General features: G+C 41.9%; 4 protein-coding genes across 4 annotated transcripts; all 4 read right to left on the reverse strand.

Moving 5' to 3' along the window:
• Nucleotides 1-13045: 13045 nt before the first annotated feature.
• On the reverse strand, nucleotides 13046-14317 carry LOC124461059. The gene is made up of 3 exons (XM_047012650.1): nucleotides 14291-14317; nucleotides 13814-14234; nucleotides 13046-13752 (listed from the first exon to the last, which is right to left on the reverse strand). Exon 3 carries the CDS (start codon nucleotides 13692-13694, stop codon nucleotides 13047-13049), a length of 648 nt encoding a protein of 215 aa, XP_046868606.1. The 5' UTR covers nucleotides 13695-13752; nucleotides 13814-14234; nucleotides 14291-14317; the 3' UTR covers nucleotide 13046.
• Nucleotides 14318-15325: 1008 nt separating this feature from the next.
• On the reverse strand, nucleotides 15326-17915 carry LOC124461050. Its single transcript, XM_047012640.1, has 4 exons — nucleotides 17895-17915; nucleotides 17655-17813; nucleotides 16094-16515; nucleotides 15326-16032 (listed from the first exon to the last, which is right to left on the reverse strand). Exons 1-4 carry the CDS (start codon nucleotides 17913-17915, stop codon nucleotides 15327-15329), a joined length of 1308 nt encoding a protein of 435 aa, XP_046868596.1. The 3' UTR covers nucleotide 15326.
• LOC124461058 lies at nucleotides 17880-18847 on the reverse strand. The gene is made up of 3 exons (XM_047012649.1): nucleotides 18822-18847; nucleotides 18344-18765; nucleotides 17880-18282 (listed from the first exon to the last, which is right to left on the reverse strand). Exons 1-3 carry the CDS (start codon nucleotides 18834-18836, stop codon nucleotides 18189-18191), a joined length of 531 nt encoding a protein of 176 aa, XP_046868605.1. The 5' UTR covers nucleotides 18837-18847; the 3' UTR covers nucleotides 17880-18188.
• An 887-nt stretch (nucleotides 18848-19734) lies between these two features.
• LOC124461051 lies at nucleotides 19735-21126 on the reverse strand. Its single transcript, XM_047012641.1, has 5 exons — nucleotides 21101-21126; nucleotides 20623-21044; nucleotides 20339-20561; nucleotides 19892-20252; nucleotides 19735-19799 (listed from the first exon to the last, which is right to left on the reverse strand). The coding sequence occupies exons 1-5, from the start codon at nucleotides 21113-21115 to the stop codon at nucleotides 19735-19737; spliced, it is 1086 nt and encodes a 361-aa protein (XP_046868597.1). The 5' UTR covers nucleotides 21116-21126.
• Nucleotides 21127-21312: the final 186 nt, after the last annotated feature.

Below are 21312 nucleotides of genomic sequence, written 5' to 3' on the forward strand. Positions count from 1 at the left end.
CTCGCATGATCCGTAATCAATTCAAACTGCTGCATCTCAATATAGCATCTAAACCTGTCGATTGCTTATAATGCTTGTGAGGAACATTATATACACAAGAATAATGTCCCACACAACAAACAAGCTACAACAAACAAGATACAAAGCCACAATACATAAGATACAACAAACAGCCATATACAAACGCAGCAATCGGATGTAAATGATCAAATAAACAAGGCCAGCCGAACATTGCCGATCGAACCCCACGCAACCGCTGGCGATTTTCGTACAAGCGGGAAGATGCGTGGGAGACATAATGCGATAAGTTCGGTCATATAAGAGCCAATGAAAGAGGCCGGTCGAACATGGCCGATCGAACCCCACGCAACCGCTGGCGATTTCGTACAAGCGGGAAGATGCGTGGGAAACATAATGAGTATTAGTGGCTGTATAAGAGTAAATGAAACCGGGCTTGAGGGCATAATTGCTTCAAAAATAGGGCATTGGCCTCATTAGATAAATTAAGAGCATGGAGAGGCAAATGTAAATGCATGCATTAGCGTACATACACGCACGTCACACGTACACTATGCGTGAGTGACGGCATGGGAGAATACCGGTGGCCAATGGGCCGCGCGATGCCTACGTCACGCTCATGAGAGCGAAAGCAGTTAGAATGCGAGCGCCAAAAGAATTTCGGGAGCGAGAGAAAACAAAAGTGATGGCCAAGCAAGCCCGAAAGACGGGTGCGGGGGGCGCTTGGTACCGAAACGAAACCAAGTGAGGGCTAAGCTTGTGAAGCTTGGGAGTAGGGGGGAAAGCAAAGATGCGAGAAGCAATGATGGTTTATGGATGTGTGGGGGGAATATGCAAGCCGAAGGGGGAGGGATGAGGCCATGTGGAAGCCCTCTATCTGATGGATGCAAGATGCATATGAAAGTGTATTTGCATGGGGATTTAAATAATACAATATATTAAATTAATCAGGCTATTTATGTTCAAATGATAATTTTAGTTAATACAATTATTATATATATATGTAAATATCAATATTGAGCAAATATGGGTGAAATTGGGTATGACGAGTGGATCAAAGAGAGCGACGGGCGACGGCAGCGCTGGCAGAGAAAGCAGAGAGAGTCAACGGGATATGAAGGGCGGCCAATAGAAAGGCGACGCCAATGCGTGAAAGTGATGGAAGCACGTAGATACAAGGGAGCTAGACAAGGACAAGGAAATAAATGGGCGCTCAGCCACAAAGAAAGTGGACACATGCGCAAAGGATTTACGGGACTTTCACCACGCATAGCAACAAGTGAATGCGTGGGTGAAATCAGAGGGCTGATGGAAATGTACCAGCTGTATAGCGGTACTACACCAAGATATTCCTGAGGCCGTGGGAATTGCCTATATAAAGGCAACGCCCATCAAGCAGCATCATCAAGTCATCAAGACGTGATCAAGCAACAAGTAATTAAGGCCTTACGAGTAACCTTAAGAAACTTAGCAAGGAAACACAAGGAGCAAAAAACTAAGAACTATACAGGCCTTACGAGTAACCTGTACAGTTCCACTTGATAGCAACAAGTCCTTAAGTAAGGATAATAAACACCGTACCCAAGCTAGAGTAAATTTGAGAAAAGCCAAGCAATCTCCAGGAGTACCCAAGGTCAGTGGAAGGCACGAGGATATATCCTACTGCCGAAATTCCAGGATCTATATATCCTGACGAGTACCAATTTCTGAGTAACATCCTGCTTCGTTATAACAGCTACGGGATTCATCCCAGAGCTTTAAAGCAAAAGCATACTCAACGAACTCAGCGAAAAGGGTGCAGAGGTGTGTAGCTCAAATCAAGTACACTATACGGATCGAGACAGTAACCAGCAACGGCTATAGGAGCAAGAGGAAGACGAGAAGGGTCGACGAGGGATTCGAAGTGACCAACGCTGCCCAAGCCCAGAACTACCATCGAGAAACCGTCATATCCAACCGAGCCCACCAACGATTTGAATAAACATACAATTAAGCATTAACAACTGAAATCAAACGTGTTTTAATTTCACCGGGGCACAAAATAAATTTGTTTTGCCGAACCTAGCCCAAGAGATATCGTAAATATCCCGAAGGACAAAAAAGGATCGTTACAACTGGCGCCCAATGTGCTATACTGGTGAAATTTTAACAAAACAAAAGTTTGAAAATTGTAAAGAAAACATCAAAATGGGGAAAGGATGGATTTACCACATGAAGAAAAAGGATCTGTTACAGACAGGCCAAAGGATTGGGATCGAGATGACCGGCACAGTGGAGGAAATGAGGAAACAGCTAGGCGAGTGGGTAGAAAGGAATGAAACGGACCCAGACTGGAAGGAGGAAATAAATAGATTGGAGACAAAATACTCGAAAAATCTGAAAATGAAAACAATAGCAAGCACATCAAAAACATGCGAAAATGGCGTAGACAAGGAGGCCGATGAATTCCAGAAAATAAACATCGCCACACTAGCAATTCCTCCATATTTACCACCAAGATGGGGAAGCGAAGGAGCCCTAGACAGCGCAGAAACAAAGAGGGACATAAGGAGACAAACAATAGACCCCAAGAAAACGGCAACACATACAACAAACAGGACCACCGAATACGCCAAAGTGGCAAAACAAGTGAGAGAGTGGACATTCAGATTCGATGGCAATTCCAGACCGCTAGAGTTTATAGAACAGATCGAGTGGTCAGCAGACATGTATGGCATCGAGCTGGACATGATCCCGAGAGCAATGCCAGAACTCTTGAAAGACAGAGCACTCAAATGGTACGTCGCAAACAATAAGCAGTGGCGAACATGGAAGGAATTCGTGGAGGGCTTCAAGAAATACTTCCTGCCAAGAGGATTCTTCAACAAATTGGCGGATCAAGTGAAAAATCGCAAACAAAACAGAAACGAGTATTTTAAGGACTATATGATCGACATGCAAACAATGATGAGACCCCTCAAAATACCAGAGTACGAACAATTGGAGGTTATATTAGAAAATTGCACTCCAGATTTGAAGATATTCGTTCGGCCGCACAGAGTCAGAAACCTAGATGAGCTGATGCAATTGGCGGAAGAACATGAGATGCTTGAACAAGAACGATCAGATTTCCATCGCCCAAACAATGCTCAAAGAACACACAACAACCAATCAAGCAACAGAGGAGAAAATAATTACGGGCCACCAGTCACACAGTGCCGAAGATGCCAAGACAACAGCATGGAGAACAATTCAAGACCAAGCTAAGAAATAAAAACATCCAAGATGGAAAAGTCTTGAACCCAAACCAGGCATGCCGCAGATGCGGAGCAGCCGGACACTGGGCAAGGGAGTGCAACAATCAGAGACTCATTTTCTGTTGGCAGTGTGGAAGGATTGGGAAGAGAACAAAAGAATGTTGTTGGAGTTCGGGAAACGAAAGGCGGTTCCAGCCTATCAGGGGCGAGCAGGGACCCAGCCAACAAGCTCCTCACCACTAATAGGCCAACTAATAGAGGAAGAGGATCAATTGTCGGCAATCATCGAAGTAGCAGGAGTCCAGATGAAAGCGACAATTGACTCCGGAGCCACGAGTAGTTTCATCAGCAAGCAGATGTTGGAAACAGTGAGGAATAAGGGAAAATGGGAGAACACACACAAACAGGTATACATGGCAGACGGAAAGGTGCGAGACATTGAAGAGCAATGGACAGGATACAAGAGATTTGGGGACAAGGAAATCCACATGCCATTCCTGGTCATGCCAGAAGGAATAGATGCGCTGATACTAGGGTGGAATTTCCAGCGGATTATGAACACAGAGATATCGTGTGGAGGCCACAAAGTGCTAATACCGACAGTCAAGCGAATAGAGGGCAGGCTGGTAGAAAGAATATCCATCATGGTCACTCAGAATAGTGATCAACAAGAAATACAAAATTTCCTAAATCAGGAGTTGAAGGAATTAGGGAAAGTTGAGGGACTGTCAAAGGTGGGGATACATCGCATAACAATGAAGGATGATATCCCAATAAAACAAAGGTACTACCCGAAAAATCCAAAAATACAGGGAGAAATCAACACAAAGGTCGATGAACTGGATGCATCGAACCATCACAAAGCCCGTATAGCTCTCCCATAGTGATGGTGAGAAAGAAACAGACGGGCAAATGGAGATTATGCGTAGATTTTAAACAGATTAACGCAAAATCTATAAAAGATGCATATCCAATGCCACGCATCGATTACATCTTAAACCAACTACGTGAAGCGAAATTTATAAGCAGCCTAGACCTGAAGGACGGCTATTGGCAAATTCCACTCGAAGAAAACAGCAGGCCAATGACAGCATTCACAGTCCCAGGGAAAGGTTTATTCCAATGGAAAGTGATGCCATTCGGGTTACACTCTGCATCAGCAACGTTCCAACGGGCACTGGACCAAGTCATCGGCCCAGAAATGATACCAAACGCGTTCGCCTATCAAGACGACATAGTGGTAGTAAGCAAAACAATCTCAGAACACATGGTCCACTTGCAAGAAGTGTTCAGTAGATTGAAAGAAGCAAACCTCAGAATAAATGCCGAAAAATGCCAATTTTTCAGAAAAGAGCTAAAGTTTCTAGGACACTTGGTAACAGAAAACGGTATTGCAACGGACCCAGACAAGGTGGCAGCAATAGCTCAACTGAAGCCGCCCACGTGCACAAAAGAATTACGGCAATATCTAGGGGTGGCCTCGTGGTACAGACGATTCGTACCAAATTTTGCTATGATAACACATCCGTTAAACGCGCTGCTCAAGAAAAAAACCAAATGGCATTGGAGCGAAGAGCATCAAGCAGCATTCGAATCAGTAAAAGGAAAACTCACGAGTGACCCAGTATTGGCATGCCCAGACTTCACAAAAACGTTCGTACTCCAGACAGATGCAAGCAACACAGGATTAGGGGCCATACTAGTACAAAACACCGAGGAGGGGGAAAGAGTGGTTTCATATCTGTCAAGAGAATTAAATCAAGCAGAGAAGAACTATTCGGCAACAGAAAAGGAATGCCTAGCAATAGTGTGGGCAGTACGCAAGCTGAGGCCATATCTCGAGGGATACCGATTTAAGGTGGTGACAGACCACATGGCGTTGAAGTGGTTAAATAGCATAGAGAGTCCCACGGGCCGCATAGCTCGATGGGCGCTGGAATTACAACAATATGATTTCGAAATAGCATATCGAAAGGGCAAACTAAACATTGTCGCGGATGCACTATCAAGACAACCGATGGAAGGGTGCAGAAGAATAGTAGACAATGGCGCCCGATTACGACAAGCAAACAAAGAATGTGAGTGGATTCAAGAAGTAATAAATAAAGTACAACAACAACCACAGAAATATCCAGATTACATAGTAGAAAACAGCCAGGTGTACAGGAATATTCCACATAGAGCAGGTCAAGAAGAAGTAATATCATGGAAATTGTGTGTGCCCAAGACGCTACGAAACCAAGTGATGGAAGAAAACCACACTTCCATAACGGCAGGGCATACAGGAAGCAGGCGAACGATTTCCAGAACTGCGGCAAGATATTATTGGCCAGGAATGCAACGAGATATCAGGAAATTCGTGGGAAAATGCACAACGTGTCAGCAATACAAACCCAACCAACAGCAAGCAGCAGGGAAAATGCTGACGCAAATACCTGATGAACCATGGGCCACTGTTTGTGCTGATTTCGTCGGACCACTACCACGGTCGAAACATGGAAACTCAATGTTACTGGTAATCATTGACCGATTTTCAAAATGGACAGAACTAATACCCTTGCGAAAGGCAACCGCGGAGAATCTAATCAAGGCCTTTAGGGAAAGAATTCTGTCGAGATTTGGAGTTCCTAAAGTGGTAATAACTGACAATGGGGTACAATTTACTAGCAGAACATTTAAGAAAATGCTAGAGGAATGGGGATGCCAACACCAATTTACAGCACCATACACACCACAAGAAAACCCAACCGAAAGGGCAAACAGAACAGTGAAAACGATGATTGCTCAGTTTACCGGGGAAAATCAACGGAATTGGGATGAGAGCTGGCCGGAAATAACACTGGCCGTAAATACCAGTCAATCAGAGTCAACTGGATTTACGCCAGCATATGTGATACAAGGACGCGAACCTAGAATGCCAGGCGCAATATACGATAGTGTCACGACAGGCACAGGAAAACAAAGCGTACCACCAGAGGCAAAGGCAAAACAAGTGCAAGAGCTTTTCGAGCTGATAAGACGTAATCTGGAGACGGCGGCACAGGATCAGGCACGTCACTATAACCTAAGGAGGAGAGAGTGGAGACCAACAATTGGAACCACAGTATGGGCAAAAGAACACCATCTTTCGAATGCGGCCGAAGGATTTGCAGCAAAATTGGCACCAAGATTTGGAGGCCCTTATGAAGTAACAGGATTTTTGTCTCCAGTTATATGTAAATTACGGCACAAAGAAACAGGAAAAACCAGGCAAGCACATATCAGCCAGATGAAAGAGCAAATAAGTGAACAGACAGATGTCAATAAAATAGATGAACAATGAGTATGGACGACTCTGATGACATGGCAGCGAGAAATCTGCACAGACCGGCCGGCTGGGCAGAAATCTCAAAAACATGACACAGAGCCAAAAATCTCAAAGTGCATCAAAATCGTACAAAATCACGTAACAAAAAAAAAAACGTAAAACAAAAGAATCACAAAGTGCATAAATAAGAACAAGCAGAACAGCAAAGTCACAAACCGCATACCGGAACAAGATAAATATATGCGGACATCATATACATACAGTCAGGCAAATATGCATGAGCAAATAGAAAATAGCAAAAAAAAAACAAGGATAAACAAAAAAAAACGATCACACAATCAAAGAGAGCCAAAACCTACACATGCGCACGATAGTACACATGTAATAGTATGAGTGCACAAAGAGAAAACAAAAGGAAAGAGAGGGGAACACACATACACATGCGCATAAGAGTGAGCATGTAATCGTGCAGCATCGGGACATACACACACATGCGCGCGTTAATACATTAATATTAGTGGAGCATTGCAGGGGCATTAGAATATTCGGCATCGATAGTTAAAATAGAGAATCCAAAGTTTTGAATAACGGTAAAAATTTGACAAATATCAAAGATGCGAGGTTTCCTGCATGCAGAAATCCTAAGCAAGAGTCACTCAAAGTTTAACACTCAGCGAGTAAAGCCAACAAAAAAAAAAAAAAACCCAATTAGAATGAATGCGTTTAACGTAAATTTTGACCGCGGGCCAATATGGAACGCGGTGACTGGCACCGGTCCGATGAGGAGTCCGACGACGATGAGCCGGATATGATAGATCCGGCAATCGCCGCCTCATCGGACGAGGAGAACGATGAGGACGTAGATGACAGCGGCTACGGATCTGAGGAGAGCGAAGCCGAGTCGGCGATAAACCAGGGCCACCAGGAGGAGGAGGCTGATGAGGAAATATGGAGGGAGCTAGACGAGGCGATACGCATGATGGACGACGAAGAGGCGAGAGATGCGAGCAGCGGCCGGAGTAGCCCAGAAGAGTATGCGCCGTGGGAGCAAAATGAGATCTATGAGCAACAGCAACAGCAGCAACAAATGCAACAGCAACAGCAACAGCAGCAACAATTGCAGCAACAGCAGCAACAATTGCAGCAACAGCAACAGCAACAGCAGCAACAAATGCAACTGCAACAACAACAGCAGCCACAATGGCAGCAACAGCAACAGCAGCTGCAGCTCGAATACCGAGAGTGCCCGTGGGTGTGGCCAAGACCTGCATTGAGTAGACAAATGTCTGCACCCACGGGGCACAATGACAGTGCTCGGCCCATATTGGCCAGGCAAAACTCATGACCAGTGCCATACGGGCATGAGAGATATGAGGCGGTGGAAGAGAGAGATTGGCCGGAGATGGTGGCGGATATCGTGGGCCAAATGGTGCGACAGGAAGGGCCGAGGAGAGTTAGAATAGTATGGGCGGGACAAAATAGGTATAGGATTAGAATAGCTCAGGGGGTAGTTCGAGTATATAGAGAAAGGAGAACATAATAAGTAGAATAAGTAGGCGTAATGAGAATATAATAAGTAGGATATTTAAATGTAAGTTAGGTATAAGAAAAGATGCGGAACGGGCCAAAAATAAAAAAAAACAACAATGAAAAGATGCCCTAATCCGCCAGCATTTAACGAAAAGATACTCAGTAATCGCCAACATTAGAAGATGCCAAATGGCCAATAAAAGATGCGAGCTGAGTCCAAAAGAAAAAAAACCCCAAAAACAAGCAAAATACATGCAAAATAAAAAAAAAAACTACAAAGGCAAAGCATAAAAATGCACAGAAAACAAACACAACAAACACATGCAGAAAACAAACAAGGTACAAGGGACAGGGGAGGGCAAATCCCTCCCGAAGAAGGGGGGGAGTGTGAGGAACATTATATACACAAGAATAATGTCCCACACAACAAACAAGCTACAACAAACAAGATACAAAGCCACAATACATAAGATACAACAAACAGCCATATACAAACGCAGCCAAGACACAAACTAAAATATAAGAGTGAAATCGGATGTAAATGATCAAATAAACAAGGCCAGCCGAACATTGCCGATCAAACCCCACGCAACCGCTGGCGATTTTCGTACAAGCGGGAAGATGCGTGGGAGACATAATGCGATAAGTTCGGTCGTATAAGAGCTAATGAAAGAGGCCGGTCGAACATGGCCGATCGAACCCCACGCAACCGCTGGCGATTTCGTACAAGCGGGAAGATGCGTGGGAAACATAATGAGTATTAGTGGCTGTATAAGAGTAAATGAAACCGGGCTTGAGGGCATAATTGCTTCAAAAATAGGGCATTGGCCTCATTAGATAAATTAAGAGCATGGAGAGGCAAATGTAAATGCATGCATTAGCGTACATACACGCACGTCACACGTACACTATGCGTGAGTGACGGCATGGGAGAATACCGGTGGCCAATGGGCCGCGCGATGCCTACGTCACGCTCATGAGAGCGAAAGCAGTTAGAATGCGAGCGCCAAAAGAATTTCGGGAGCGAGAGAAAACAAAAGTGAGGGCCAAGCAAGCCCGAAAGACGGGTGCGGGGGGCGCTTGGTACCGAAACGAAACCAAGTGAGGGCTATGCTTGTGAATCGGGGAGTAGGGGGGAAAGCAAAGATGCGAGAAGCAATGATGGTTTATGGATGTGTGGGGGGAATATGCAAGCCGAAGGGGAGGGATGAGGCCATGTGGAAGCCCTCTATCTGATGGATGCAAGATGCATATGAAAGTGTATTTGCATGGGGATTTAAATAATACAATATATTAAATTAATCAGGCTATTTATGTTCAAATGATAATTTTAGTTAATACAATTATTATATATATATGTAAATATCAATATTGAGCAAATATGGGTGAAATTGGGTATGACGAGTGGATCAAAGAGAGCGACGGGCGACGGCAGCGCTGGCAGAGAAAGCAGAGAGAGTCAACGGGATATGAAGGGCGGCCAATAGAAAGGCGACGCCAATGCGTGAAAGTGATGGAAGCACGTAGATACAAGGGAGCTAGACAAGGACAAGGAAATAAATGGGCGCTCAGCCACAAAAAAGTGGACACATGCGCAAAGGATTTACGGGACTTTCACCACGCATAGCAACAAGTGAATGCGTGGGTGAAAGCAGAGGGCTGATGGAAATGTACCAGCTGTATAGCGGTACTACACCAAGATATTCCTGAGGCCGTGGGAATTGCCTATATAAAGGCAACGCCCATCAAGCAGCATCATCAAGTCATCAAGACGTGATCAAGCAACAAGTAGTTAAGGCCTTACGAGTAACCTTAAGAAACTTAGCAAGGAAACACAAGGAGAAGCAGAAAACTAAGAACTATACAGGCCTTACGAGTAACCTGTACAGTTCCACTTGATAGCAACAAGTCCTTAAGTAAGGATAATAAACACCGTACCCAAGCTAGAGTAAATTTGAGAGAAGCCAAGCAATCTCCAGGAGTACCCAAGGTCAGTGGAAGGCACGAGGATATATCCTACTGCCGAAATTCCAGGAACTATATATCCTGACGAGTACCAATTTCTGAGGAACATCCTGCTTCGTGATAACAGCTACGGGATTCATCCCAGAGCTTTAAAGCAAAAGCATACTCAACGAACTCAGCGAAAAGGGTGCAGAGGTGTGTAGCTCAAATCAAGTACACTATACGGATCGAGACAGTAACCAGCAACGGCTATAGGAGCAAGAGGAAGACGAGAAGGGTCGACGAGGGATTCGAAGTGACTCACCAACGCTGCCCAAGCCCAGAACTACCATCGAGAAACCGTCATATCCAACCGAGCCCACCAACGATTTGAATAAACATACAATTAAGCATTAACAACTGAAATTAAACGTGTTTTAATTTCACCGGGGCACAAAATAAATTTGTTGTGCCGAACCTAGCCCAAGAGATATCGTAAATATCCCGAAGGACAAAAAAGGATCGTTACATGCTGCTAAACATTCCCGCTCCGTTACACTGTAGTTTCGTTGAGCTGAACTCAGTTTCTTGGACATAAATACAATTGGTTTTTCTTCTCCTTCATCAGACATTTGAACTAACGTAGCGCCTATGCCGACATCGCTCGCATCGCAATGCACATAGAACTTCCGTTCAAAGTTCGGGTTCTGCAAAACTGGAGCTGCAGTCAACGCAGACTTAAGCTTTTCAAAGGATTTCTGAGCTTGCTCGTTCCAGACAAATTTCTTTTTCGACGACAGAAGCTCGGTGACTGAAAAACTAATATCTGAAAAGTTAGGTATAAATCGTCTATACCATACGACTACTCCCATTAACGCTCTTACTTGTTTAACTGTTTTCGGAATTGGCCATGACTGAATCGCGTCTGTTTTTGATGTGTCAGTTGAAAGTCCTCCATTGCCTACTATATATCCTAAAAATGCAACTTTTGTGACACAAAATTTGCTCTTTGTTACATTTAAAGTCACATTCGCCATTTGAAATTGCTCAGCTAGCTTGGCTAACACAATAAGATGTTCGTCAAAGCTTTCTGATACTACACATAAATCGTCTAAGTATCCAAAAGTACAATATTTTAATTCAGGGGGTATTATTTCATCCATTAGTCTACACATTGTTTACGCGGCATTACACAAACCAAATGGCATAACCACAAAATGATACAATAGACGACCAGGTACTGTAAATGCTGTGATTGCTTTTGATTCCTCACTCAAACCTATTTGCCAAAAAGCATCCTTCAAATCTATCTTGGAGATGATGTTAGCTTTTGGTAGTCCTGCGAAAATTCCATTGATGCTGGGCAGTGGGTATGCGTCTTTCTTCGTAACCTCGTTAATACGTCGTGCATCTAAGCATAAACGAACTTTTCCAGAGTTAATCACCAAACGCATGGGCGAACTCCAAGGACTATTTGACTTCTCAATAACTCCTAGCTCTAACATTCTATCGATCTCCTGAAACATAACTTTTTCAACCGCCGGTGAAACTGGGTAAAATCGCTGTTTAATCGGGGTGGCATTGCCTACCTCTATATGATGTTGCAGAAGCTTTGTTCTTCCGAGGTAAGGCCTTTCAAAGTCTGGAAATAGAGTAATGATTCCGCCTAAACGTTTTTCTTCTTCTGCTGTCAGCGGAAACTTTTCCTCACCGTCTTTCTCTGGTAATCTAGGCACGTTGCTATTTGAAGTTTCAATCGAGGAAATTACACCCGGGGCCAATTTGAAAGCTTTCCAAAAATCTGTTCCTAATACTACCCTATGCTTAATCGAAGGGATTATAAAGAAATTAATGTCCTTCATCTGCTCCCTATATTTTACGTTCAGTTGTATGGATCCAATAACTGTTTGTGGCTGTCCATCAGCCGTTTTTACTGACGAATTAATTTTGCGAAATTTTGAATTGTGCGACCAGTCTATTTTAGCCAGGTCTGCTCCAATGCAACTAATATTTGCCCCTGTGTCTAATAAGCCTAATTCTAAAAATTGTAAAAATGAAATTGAAGCATAAAATCGGCCATCTACGGCTTCATTAATTACTGAACAAATTAACCTTCTTTTGGTATTTCGTACAGCTTTCCAAAAGTTACGCATACGCAAGGTTGAGCGCTTTGGTGCTCTCTTGACGCATGCGACATTACTATCATCAGAAAATATTCTTTCGCGGACTCTTGCATATTCTTTTATCCAGGGGTAGGCACAAAGAGAGCCAGCTCAAACTGTCAATGTATGCGTGCGCTTGCTTGTGTACGTAAGCTGCTTTACACTGCGCGAATCGTATGTGAAGAAACGAATAAAAAATTAAACTGCAAGTGAAAAAGAATAATTCCGACCTAATTGTTGTTCAGAAACTCAACTATTTCCTTTACTTCTATATTGTTTGGATAACTTTTTATACGAAGGAGATCTTCTAAATAGCTATCAGTAAGACTATTTCGAATTGAATCTTTAATTAATTTCATTGTCGAAAATGTGGATTCGCTTATATTGTAATATACTTTTTACCCTATTGGGACAAAATATAAATAATGGCAAAATATTTTTAAAGTTGCAAGGGTATACAAACTTTGACGCGGTCGAAGTTTGCCCCATCCCTCTGGTTTATAGATGAATTTAATTCGAAACGTAATATTTTAGATCGTGCAATATTGATTATTGGGAAGTTTTGTTTATCCCTGTTTACGTATTCCCGTTCCAGCCTTAACCAAGTCAAAAGAGTGCCGATACAAAGTAGATATTAAACAAGGACATGGATACTTTTGGCATAATAAACTTTGATGACAAAATTCACCAATCAACGTTTCGTTAGTAAAGCAACAATATTTTTCTATTACGACAAACTATCGTTGCCAGTCAGAATAATCGGCAGACAAATGAGACTGCCGCAATTGTAACCTTTTTTTTAACATTTCAAAATATATATTGCATAAAATAAAAATATAAAAGCGTGTTCTAATCGCAAAACTCAAATTTGATAATCCAAAAACAAAATTTGAGGCTGTTGCATCTTTCCTTGATGATGTCCACACTCTCTGCATCCATCCAGATCTCAAGCTGTTCATTTGGACAAATATCTGTCACTATGGGGGCTGCATCTTTGCGGCTCACCACGGCCCACTTCTCCGTCGTAATATCAGCATTCTGCTGTTCCAGAAGCTCGAAAATTGCTTGGAAACACTTCTCGACCTTTGGCCATGTAACTCTGGCCGGTGTCAGGTGTAGGAAGTCTATGAGACTGGTGGCCTGATATGTCTCCATGGAGCATACGTTGCCCGCCACCCAGTCCATCGTATCCTCATTGGCCGCTGCAATGTACAGCCGCCCATTGTACTCAGTGTCTGGAGTCACCTCATTGAAATCCAAACAGCGAACATTTCTGAAATCCTTAAAAATTCCAAAGAACTCTTCCAACAGGTCGCAAAAGTTTTTCTCACATTTTGAGGAAGATATAACCACGACAAACGGCCTGTTCTCTGGGAGAATGTTAACGTACGGGGGCCGCTGACCATTTATAACATCAGGTTCCATTTCGATTACATGTTTAACCGGGCGTGGTCGGGACTTTATTCCGCAGCCTCCCATATCGCATGCCTCCTGCATATCTCCATACGAGTAGTTTTCTAGACTCTCCTCACTGGATTCGAGAACATATTTGATCCTATTTTCAAAAGACGGAATATTCAGTCACTGAATTTTGATTTTCTATTCCTAATACTTACCGTTTAGTCTCTATGGTTATTTCATGTCCTTGGGCTTTTCGTTTAATACCTCGCTTGCAATCAATAGTGGATGGCTAGACGGATCCGCCACTAGATGCCGAGGATAGCTCAATGACGGAAGATTCACTATCTTCGATACTTGAGTCTGACACCGAATTATCGACTAATGGATCGGCGAAATCCTCGCCCCAAGGGAAAATAGTATCAAGCCCACAAAATTGTTGCCTTCATAGCAAGACACAACCGGCTTAATTTGTTTGTTTTTGCCTAGACCAGCAACTTCTATTAAAAGATCTGAATCGGCACACGTTACATCAGATGCAGAAATCTCCAATGTTTCCGGCTCAATATTGAGAAGGCTCTGAAGCTCAGCCTTTAGCTCGTATACGGTAGCTGAGATTGGGAGCTTCGTAACCAATGGCTGGAAAAGAACACTTGGTCACGATTATGAAAAGTTATATCCTCACGTTTACTAACCTTTCCGGATTGCATGATCAATTGAACAGTCAACATGTTTTCACTTTTGTTTTTCTCTTTTTTGATTTTCAGAAGTAAACTTTTTGTTTTATTTTTGATGTTGACTGTATGAGTTCACGAATTAGAATGATTCAAGTACTGTACCCCTTGACCAGGTCGAATTTTACAAACATCCCAGGCCTTCTTGGATCTCAAAAATGTGTGAATTGCTTCCGTCCAGCTGAGAGTACTAGATATTTTCGAAAATAAACTTAGCAGTATGAAATTGCCAAATCTTTCTGTCTCTTTTTAATCAGTGAATTATTAGCAATTTTCGTTAAAATAGTTGAAAAACTAAGAGATTATTGAATAGAACCCAAGTAAATTCGTTACTTTCTACGCAAATGTCATAAAAATTTGTTATTTCTCAGTTTAATATAACCATTAATGACTGTGCCGAATCAAACTAAGATCGGGCGACTATATCATATAGCTCCCATAGGAACAATCGGTGGTAAACAGTGACTTTGATCAATATCTTCGTTATTTCCTATGCTAAGATTTTAGGCCGTTCTTTCGCAAACTTTACCCTTTTTAGATAAAACGTTTTTCCATTTTGATGGCTATAGGTAAGGAAAGAGTTACCAAAAAAGTTGCAAGGGTATACAAACTTTGACGCGGTCGAAGTTTGCCCCATCCCTCTGGTTTATAGATGAATTTAATTCGAAACGTAATATTTTAGATCGTGCAATATTGATTATTGGGAAGTTTTGTTTATCCCTGTTTACGTATTCCTGTTCCAGCCTTAACCAAGTCAAAAGAGTGCCGATACAAAGTAGATGTGAAACAAGGACATGGATACTTTTGGCATAATAAACTTTGATGACAAAATTCACCAATCAACGTTTCGTTAGTAAAGCAACAATATTTTTCTATTACGACAAACTATCGTTGCCAGTCAGAATAATCGGCAGACAAATGAGACTGCCGCAATTGTAACCTTTTTTTTAACATTTCAAAATATATATTGCATAAAATAAAAATATAAAAGCGTGTTCTAATCGCAAAACTCAAATTTGATAATCCAAAAACAAAATTTGAGGCTGTTGCATCTTTCCTTGATGATGTCCACACTCTCTGCATCCATCCAGATCTCAAGCTGTTCATTTGGACAAATATCTGTCACTATGGGGGCTGCATCTTTGCGGCTCACCACGGCCCACTTCTCCGTCGTAATATCAGCATTCTGCTGTTCCAGAAGCTCGAAAATTGCTTGGAAACACTTCTCGACCTTTGGCCATGTAACTCTGGCCGGTGTCAGGTGTAGGAAGTCTATGAGACTGGTGGCCTGATATGTCTCCATGGAGCATACGTTGCCCGCCACCCAGTCCATCGTATCCTCATTGGCCGCTGCAATGTACAGCCGCCCATTGTACTCAGTGTCTGGAGTCACCTCATTGAAATCCAAACAGCGAACATTTCTGAAATCCTTAAAAATTCCAAAGAACTCTTTCAACAGGTCGCAAAAGTTTTTCTCACATTCTGAGGAAGATATAACCACGACAAACGGCCTGTTCTCTGGGAGAATGTTAACGTACGGGGGCCGCTGACCATTTATAACATCAGGTTCCATTTCGATTTCATGTTTAACCGGGCGTGGTCGGGACTTTATTCCGCAGCCTCCCATATCGCATGCCTCCTGCATATCTCCATACGAGTGGTTTTCTAGACTCTCCTCACTGGATTCGAGAACATATTTGATCCTATTTTCAAAAGACGGAATATTCAGCCACTGAATTTTGATTTTCTATTCCTAATACTTACCGTTTAGTCTCTATGGTTATTTCATGTCCTTGGGCTTTTCGTTTAATACCTCGCTTGCAATCAATAGTGGATGGCTGGACGGATCCGCCACTACATCCCGAGGATAGCTCAATGACGGAAGATTCACTATCTTCGATACTTGAGTCTGACACCGAATTATCGACTAATGGATCGGCGAAATCCTCGCCCCCAAGGGAAAATAGTATCAAGCCCACAAAATTGTTGCCTTCATAGCAAGACACAACCGGCTTAATTTGTTTGTTTTTGCCTAGACCAGCAACTTCTATTAAAAGATCTGAATCGGCACACGTTACATCAGATGCAGAAATCTCCAATGTTTCCGGCTCAATATTGAGAAGGCTCTGAAGCTCAGCCTTTAGCTCGTATATGGTAGCTGAGATTGGGAGGTTCGTAACCAATGGCTGGAAAAGAACACTTGGTCACGATTATGATTTCCGGATTGCATGATCAATTGAACAGTCAACATGTTTTCACTTTTGTTTTTCTCTTTTTGATTTTCAGAAGTAAACTTTTTGTTTTATTTTTGATGTTGACTGTATGAGTTCACGAATTAGAATGATTCAAGTACTGTACCCCCTTGACCAGGTCGAATTTTACAAACATCCCAGGCCTTCTTGGATCTCAAAAATGTGTGAATTGCTTCCGTCCAGCTGAGAGTACTAGATATTTTCGAAAATAAACTTAGCAGTATGAAATTGCCAAATCTTTCTGTCTCTTTTTAATCAGTGAATTATTAGCAATTTTCGTTAAAATAGTTGAAAAACTAAGAGATTATTGAATAGAACCCAAGTAAATTCGTTACTTTCTACGCAAATGTCATAAAAATTTGTTATTTCTCAGTTTAATATAACCATTAATGACTGTGCCGAATCAAACTAAGATCGGGCGACTATATCATATAGCTCCCATAGGAACAATCGGTGGTAAACAGTGACTTTGATCAATATCTTCGTTATTTCCTATGCTAAGATTTTAGGCCGTTCTTTCGCAAACTTTACCCTTTTTAGATAAAACGTTTTTCCATTTTGATGGCTATAGGTAAGGAAAGAGTTACCAAAAAAGTTGCAAGGGTATACAAACTTTGACGCGGTCGAAGTTTGCCCCATCCTCTGGTTTATAGATGAATTTAATTCGAAACGTAATATTTTAGATCGTGCAATATTGATTATTGGGAAGTTTTGTTTATCCCTGTTTACGTATTCCTGTTCCAGCCTTAACCAAGTCAAAAGAGTGCCGATACAAAGTAGATGTGAAACAAGGACATGGATACTTTTGGCATAATAAACTTTGATGACAAAATTCACCAATCAACGTTTCGTTAGTATAGCAACAATATTTTTCTATTACGACAAACTATCGTTGCCAGTCAGAATAATCGGCAGACAAATGAGACTGCCGCAATTGTAACCTTTTTTTTAACATTTCAAAATATATATTGCATAAAATAAAAATATAAAAGCGTGTTCTAATCGCAAAACTCAAATTTGATAATCCAAAAACAAAATTTGAGGCTGTTGCATCTTTCCTTGATGATGTCCACACTCTCTGCATCCATCCAGATCTCAAGCTGTTCATTTGGACAAATATCTGTCACTATGGGGGCTGCATCTTTGCGGCTCACCACGGCCCACTTCTCCGTCGTAATATCAGCATTCTGCTGTTCCAGAAGCTCGAAAATTGCTTGGAAACACTTCTCGACCTTTGGCCATGTAACTCTGGCCGGTGTCAGGTGTAGGAAGTCTATGAGACTGGTGGCCTAATATGTCTCCATGGAGCATACGTTGCCCGCCACCCAGTCCATCGTATCCTCATTGGCCGCTGCAATGTACAGCCGCCCATTGTACAGTGTCTGGAGTCACCTCATTGAAATCCAAACAGCGAACATTTCTGAAATCCTTAAAAATTCCAAAGAACTCTTCCAACAGGTCGCAAAAGTTTTTCTCACATTCTGAGGAAGATATAACCACGACAAACGGCCTGTTCTCTGGGAGAATGTTAACGTACGGGGGCCGCTGACCATTTATAACATCAGGTTCCATTTCGATTTCATGTTTAACCGGGCGTGGTCGGCACTTTATTCCGCAGCCTCCCATATCGCATGCCTCCTGCATATCTCCATACGAGTGGTTTTTAGACTCTCCTCACTGGATTCGAGAACATATTTGATCCTATTTTCAAAAGACGGAATATTCAGTCACTGAATTTTGATTTTCTATTCCTAATACTTACCGTTTAGTCTCTATGGTTATTTCATGTCCTTGGTCTTTTCGTTTAATACCTCGCTTGCAATCAATAGTGGATGGCTGGACGGATCCGCCACTAGATCCCGAGGATAGCTCAATGACGGAAGATTCACTATCTTCGATACTTGAGTCTGACACCGAATTATCGACTAATGGATCGGCGAAATCCTCGCCCCCAAGGGAAAATAGTATCAAGCCCACAAAATTGTTGCCTTCATAGCAAGACACAACCGGCTTAATTTGTTTGTTTTTGCCTAGACCAGCAACTTCTATTAAAAGATCTGAATCGGCACACGTTACATCAGATGCAGAAATCTCCAATGTTTCCGGCTCAATATTGAGAAGGCTCTGAAGCTCAGCCTTTAGCTCGTATACGGTAGCTGAGATTGGGAGCTTCGTAACCAATGGCTGGAAAAGAACACTTGGTCACGATTATGAAAAGTTATATCCTCACGTTTACTAACCTTTCCGGATTGCATGATCAATTGAACAGTCAACATGTTTTCACTTTTGTTTTTCTTTTTTTGATTTTCAGAAGTTAACTTTTTGTTTTATTTTTGATGTTGACTGTATGAGTTCACGAATTAGAATGATTCAAGTACTGTACCCCCTTGACCAGATCGAATTTTACAAACATCCCAGGCCTTCTTGGATCTCAAAAATGTGTGAATTGCTTCCGTCCAGCTGAGAGTACTAGATATTTTCGAAAATAAACTTAGCAGTATGAAATTGCCAAATCTTTCTGTCTCTTTTTAATCAGTGAATTATTAGCAATTTTCGTTAAAATAGTTGAAAAACTAAGAGATTATTGAATAGAACCCAAGTAAATTCGTTACTTTCTACGCAAATGTCATAAAAATTTGTTATTTCTCAGTTTAATATAACCATTAATGACTGTGCCGAATCAAACAAAGATCGGGCGACTATATCATATAGCTCCCATAGGAACAATCGGTGGTAAACAGTGACTTTGATCAATATCTTCGTTATTTCCTATGCTAAGATTTTAGGCCGTTCTTTCGCAAACTTTAGCTTTTTAGATAAAAAGTTTTTCCATTTTGATGGCTATAGGTAAGGAAAGAGTTACCAAAAAAGTTGCAAGGGTATACAAACTTTGACGCGGTCGAAGTTTGCCCCATCCCTCTGGTTTATAGATGAATTTAATTCGAAACGTAATATTTTAGATCGTGCAATATTGATTATTGGGAAGTTTTGTTTATCCCTGTTTACGTATTCCTTTTCCAGCCTTAACCAAGTCAAAAGAGTGCCGATACAAAGTAGATATGAAACAAGGACATGGATACTTTTGGCATAATAAACTTTGATGACAAAATTCACCAATCAACGTTTCGTTAGTAAAGCAACAATATTTTTCTATTACGACAAACTATCGTTGCCAGTCAGATTAATCGGCAGACAAATGAGACTGCCGCAATTGTAACCTTTTTTTTAACATTTCAAAATATATATTGCATAAAATAAAAATATAAAAGCGTGTTCTAATCGCAAAACTCAAATTTGATAATCCAAAAACAAAATTTGAGGCTGTTGCATCTTTCCTTGATGATGTCCACACTCTCTGCATCCATCCAGATCTCAAGCTGTTCATTTGGACAAATATCTGTCACTATGGGGGCTGCATCTTTGCGGCTCACCACGGCCCACTTCTCCGTCGTAATATCAGCATTCTGCTGTTCCAGAAGCTCGAAAATTGCTTGGAAACACTTCTCGACCTTTGGCCATGTAACTCTGGCCGGTGTCAGGTGTAGGAAGTCTATGAGACTGGTGGCCTGATATGTCTCCATGGAGCATACGTTGCCCGCCACCCAGTCCATCGTATCCTCATTGGCCGCTGCAATGTACAGCCGCCCATTGTACTCAGTGTCTGGAGTCACCTCATTGAAATCCAAACAGCGAACATTTCTGAAATCCTTAAAAATTCCAAAGAACTCTTCCAACAGGTCGCAAAAGTTTTTCTCACATTTGAGGAAGATATAACCACGACAAACGGCCTGTTCTCTGGGAGAATGTTAACGTACGGGGGCCGCTGACCATTTATAACATCAGGTTCCATTTCGATTACATGTTTAACCGGGCGTGGTCGGGACTTTATTCCGCAGCCTCCCATATCGCATGCCTCCTGCATATCTCCATACGAGTAGTTTTCTAGACTCTCCTCACTGGATTCGAGAACATATTTGATCCTATTTTCAAAAGACGGAATATTCAGTCACTGAATTTTGATTTTCTATTCCTAATACTTACCGTTTAGTCTCTATGGTTATTTCATGTCCTTGGGCTTTTCGTTTAATACCTCGCTTGCAATCAATAGTGGATGGCTGGACGGATCCGCCACTAGATCCCGAGGATAGCTCAATGACGGAAGATTCACTATCTTCGATACTTGAGTCTGACACCGAATTATCGACTAATGGATCGGCGAAATCCTCGCCCCCAAGGGAAAATAGTATCAAGCCCACAAAATTGTTGCCTTCATAGCAAGACACAACCGGCTTAATTTGTTTGTTTTTGCCTAGACCAACAACTTCTATTAAAAGATCTGAATCGGCACACGTTACATCAGATGCAGAAATCTCCAATGTTTCCGGCTCAATATTGAGAAGGCTCTGAAGCTCAGCCTTTAGCTCGTATACGGTAGCTGAGATTGGGAGCTTCGTAACCAATGGCTGGAAAAGAACACTTGGTCACGATTATGAAAAGTTATATCCTCACGTTTACTAACCTTTCCGGATTGCATGATCAATTGAACAGTCAACATGTTTTCACTTTTGTTTTTCTCTTTTTTGATTTTCAGAAGTAAACTTTTTGTTTTATTTTTGATGTTGACTGTATGAGTTCACGAATTAGAATGATTCAAGTACTGTACCCCCTTGACCAGGTCGAATTTTACAAACATCCCAGGCCTTCTTGGATCTCAAAAATGTGTGAATTGCT

The sequence above is a fragment of the Drosophila willistoni genome, unplaced genomic scaffold (genome assembly GCF_018902025.1).
Source record: "Drosophila willistoni isolate 14030-0811.24 unplaced genomic scaffold, UCI_dwil_1.1 Seg192, whole genome shotgun sequence".
Classification (NCBI taxonomy): Eukaryota; Metazoa; Arthropoda; class Insecta; order Diptera; family Drosophilidae; genus Drosophila; species Drosophila willistoni.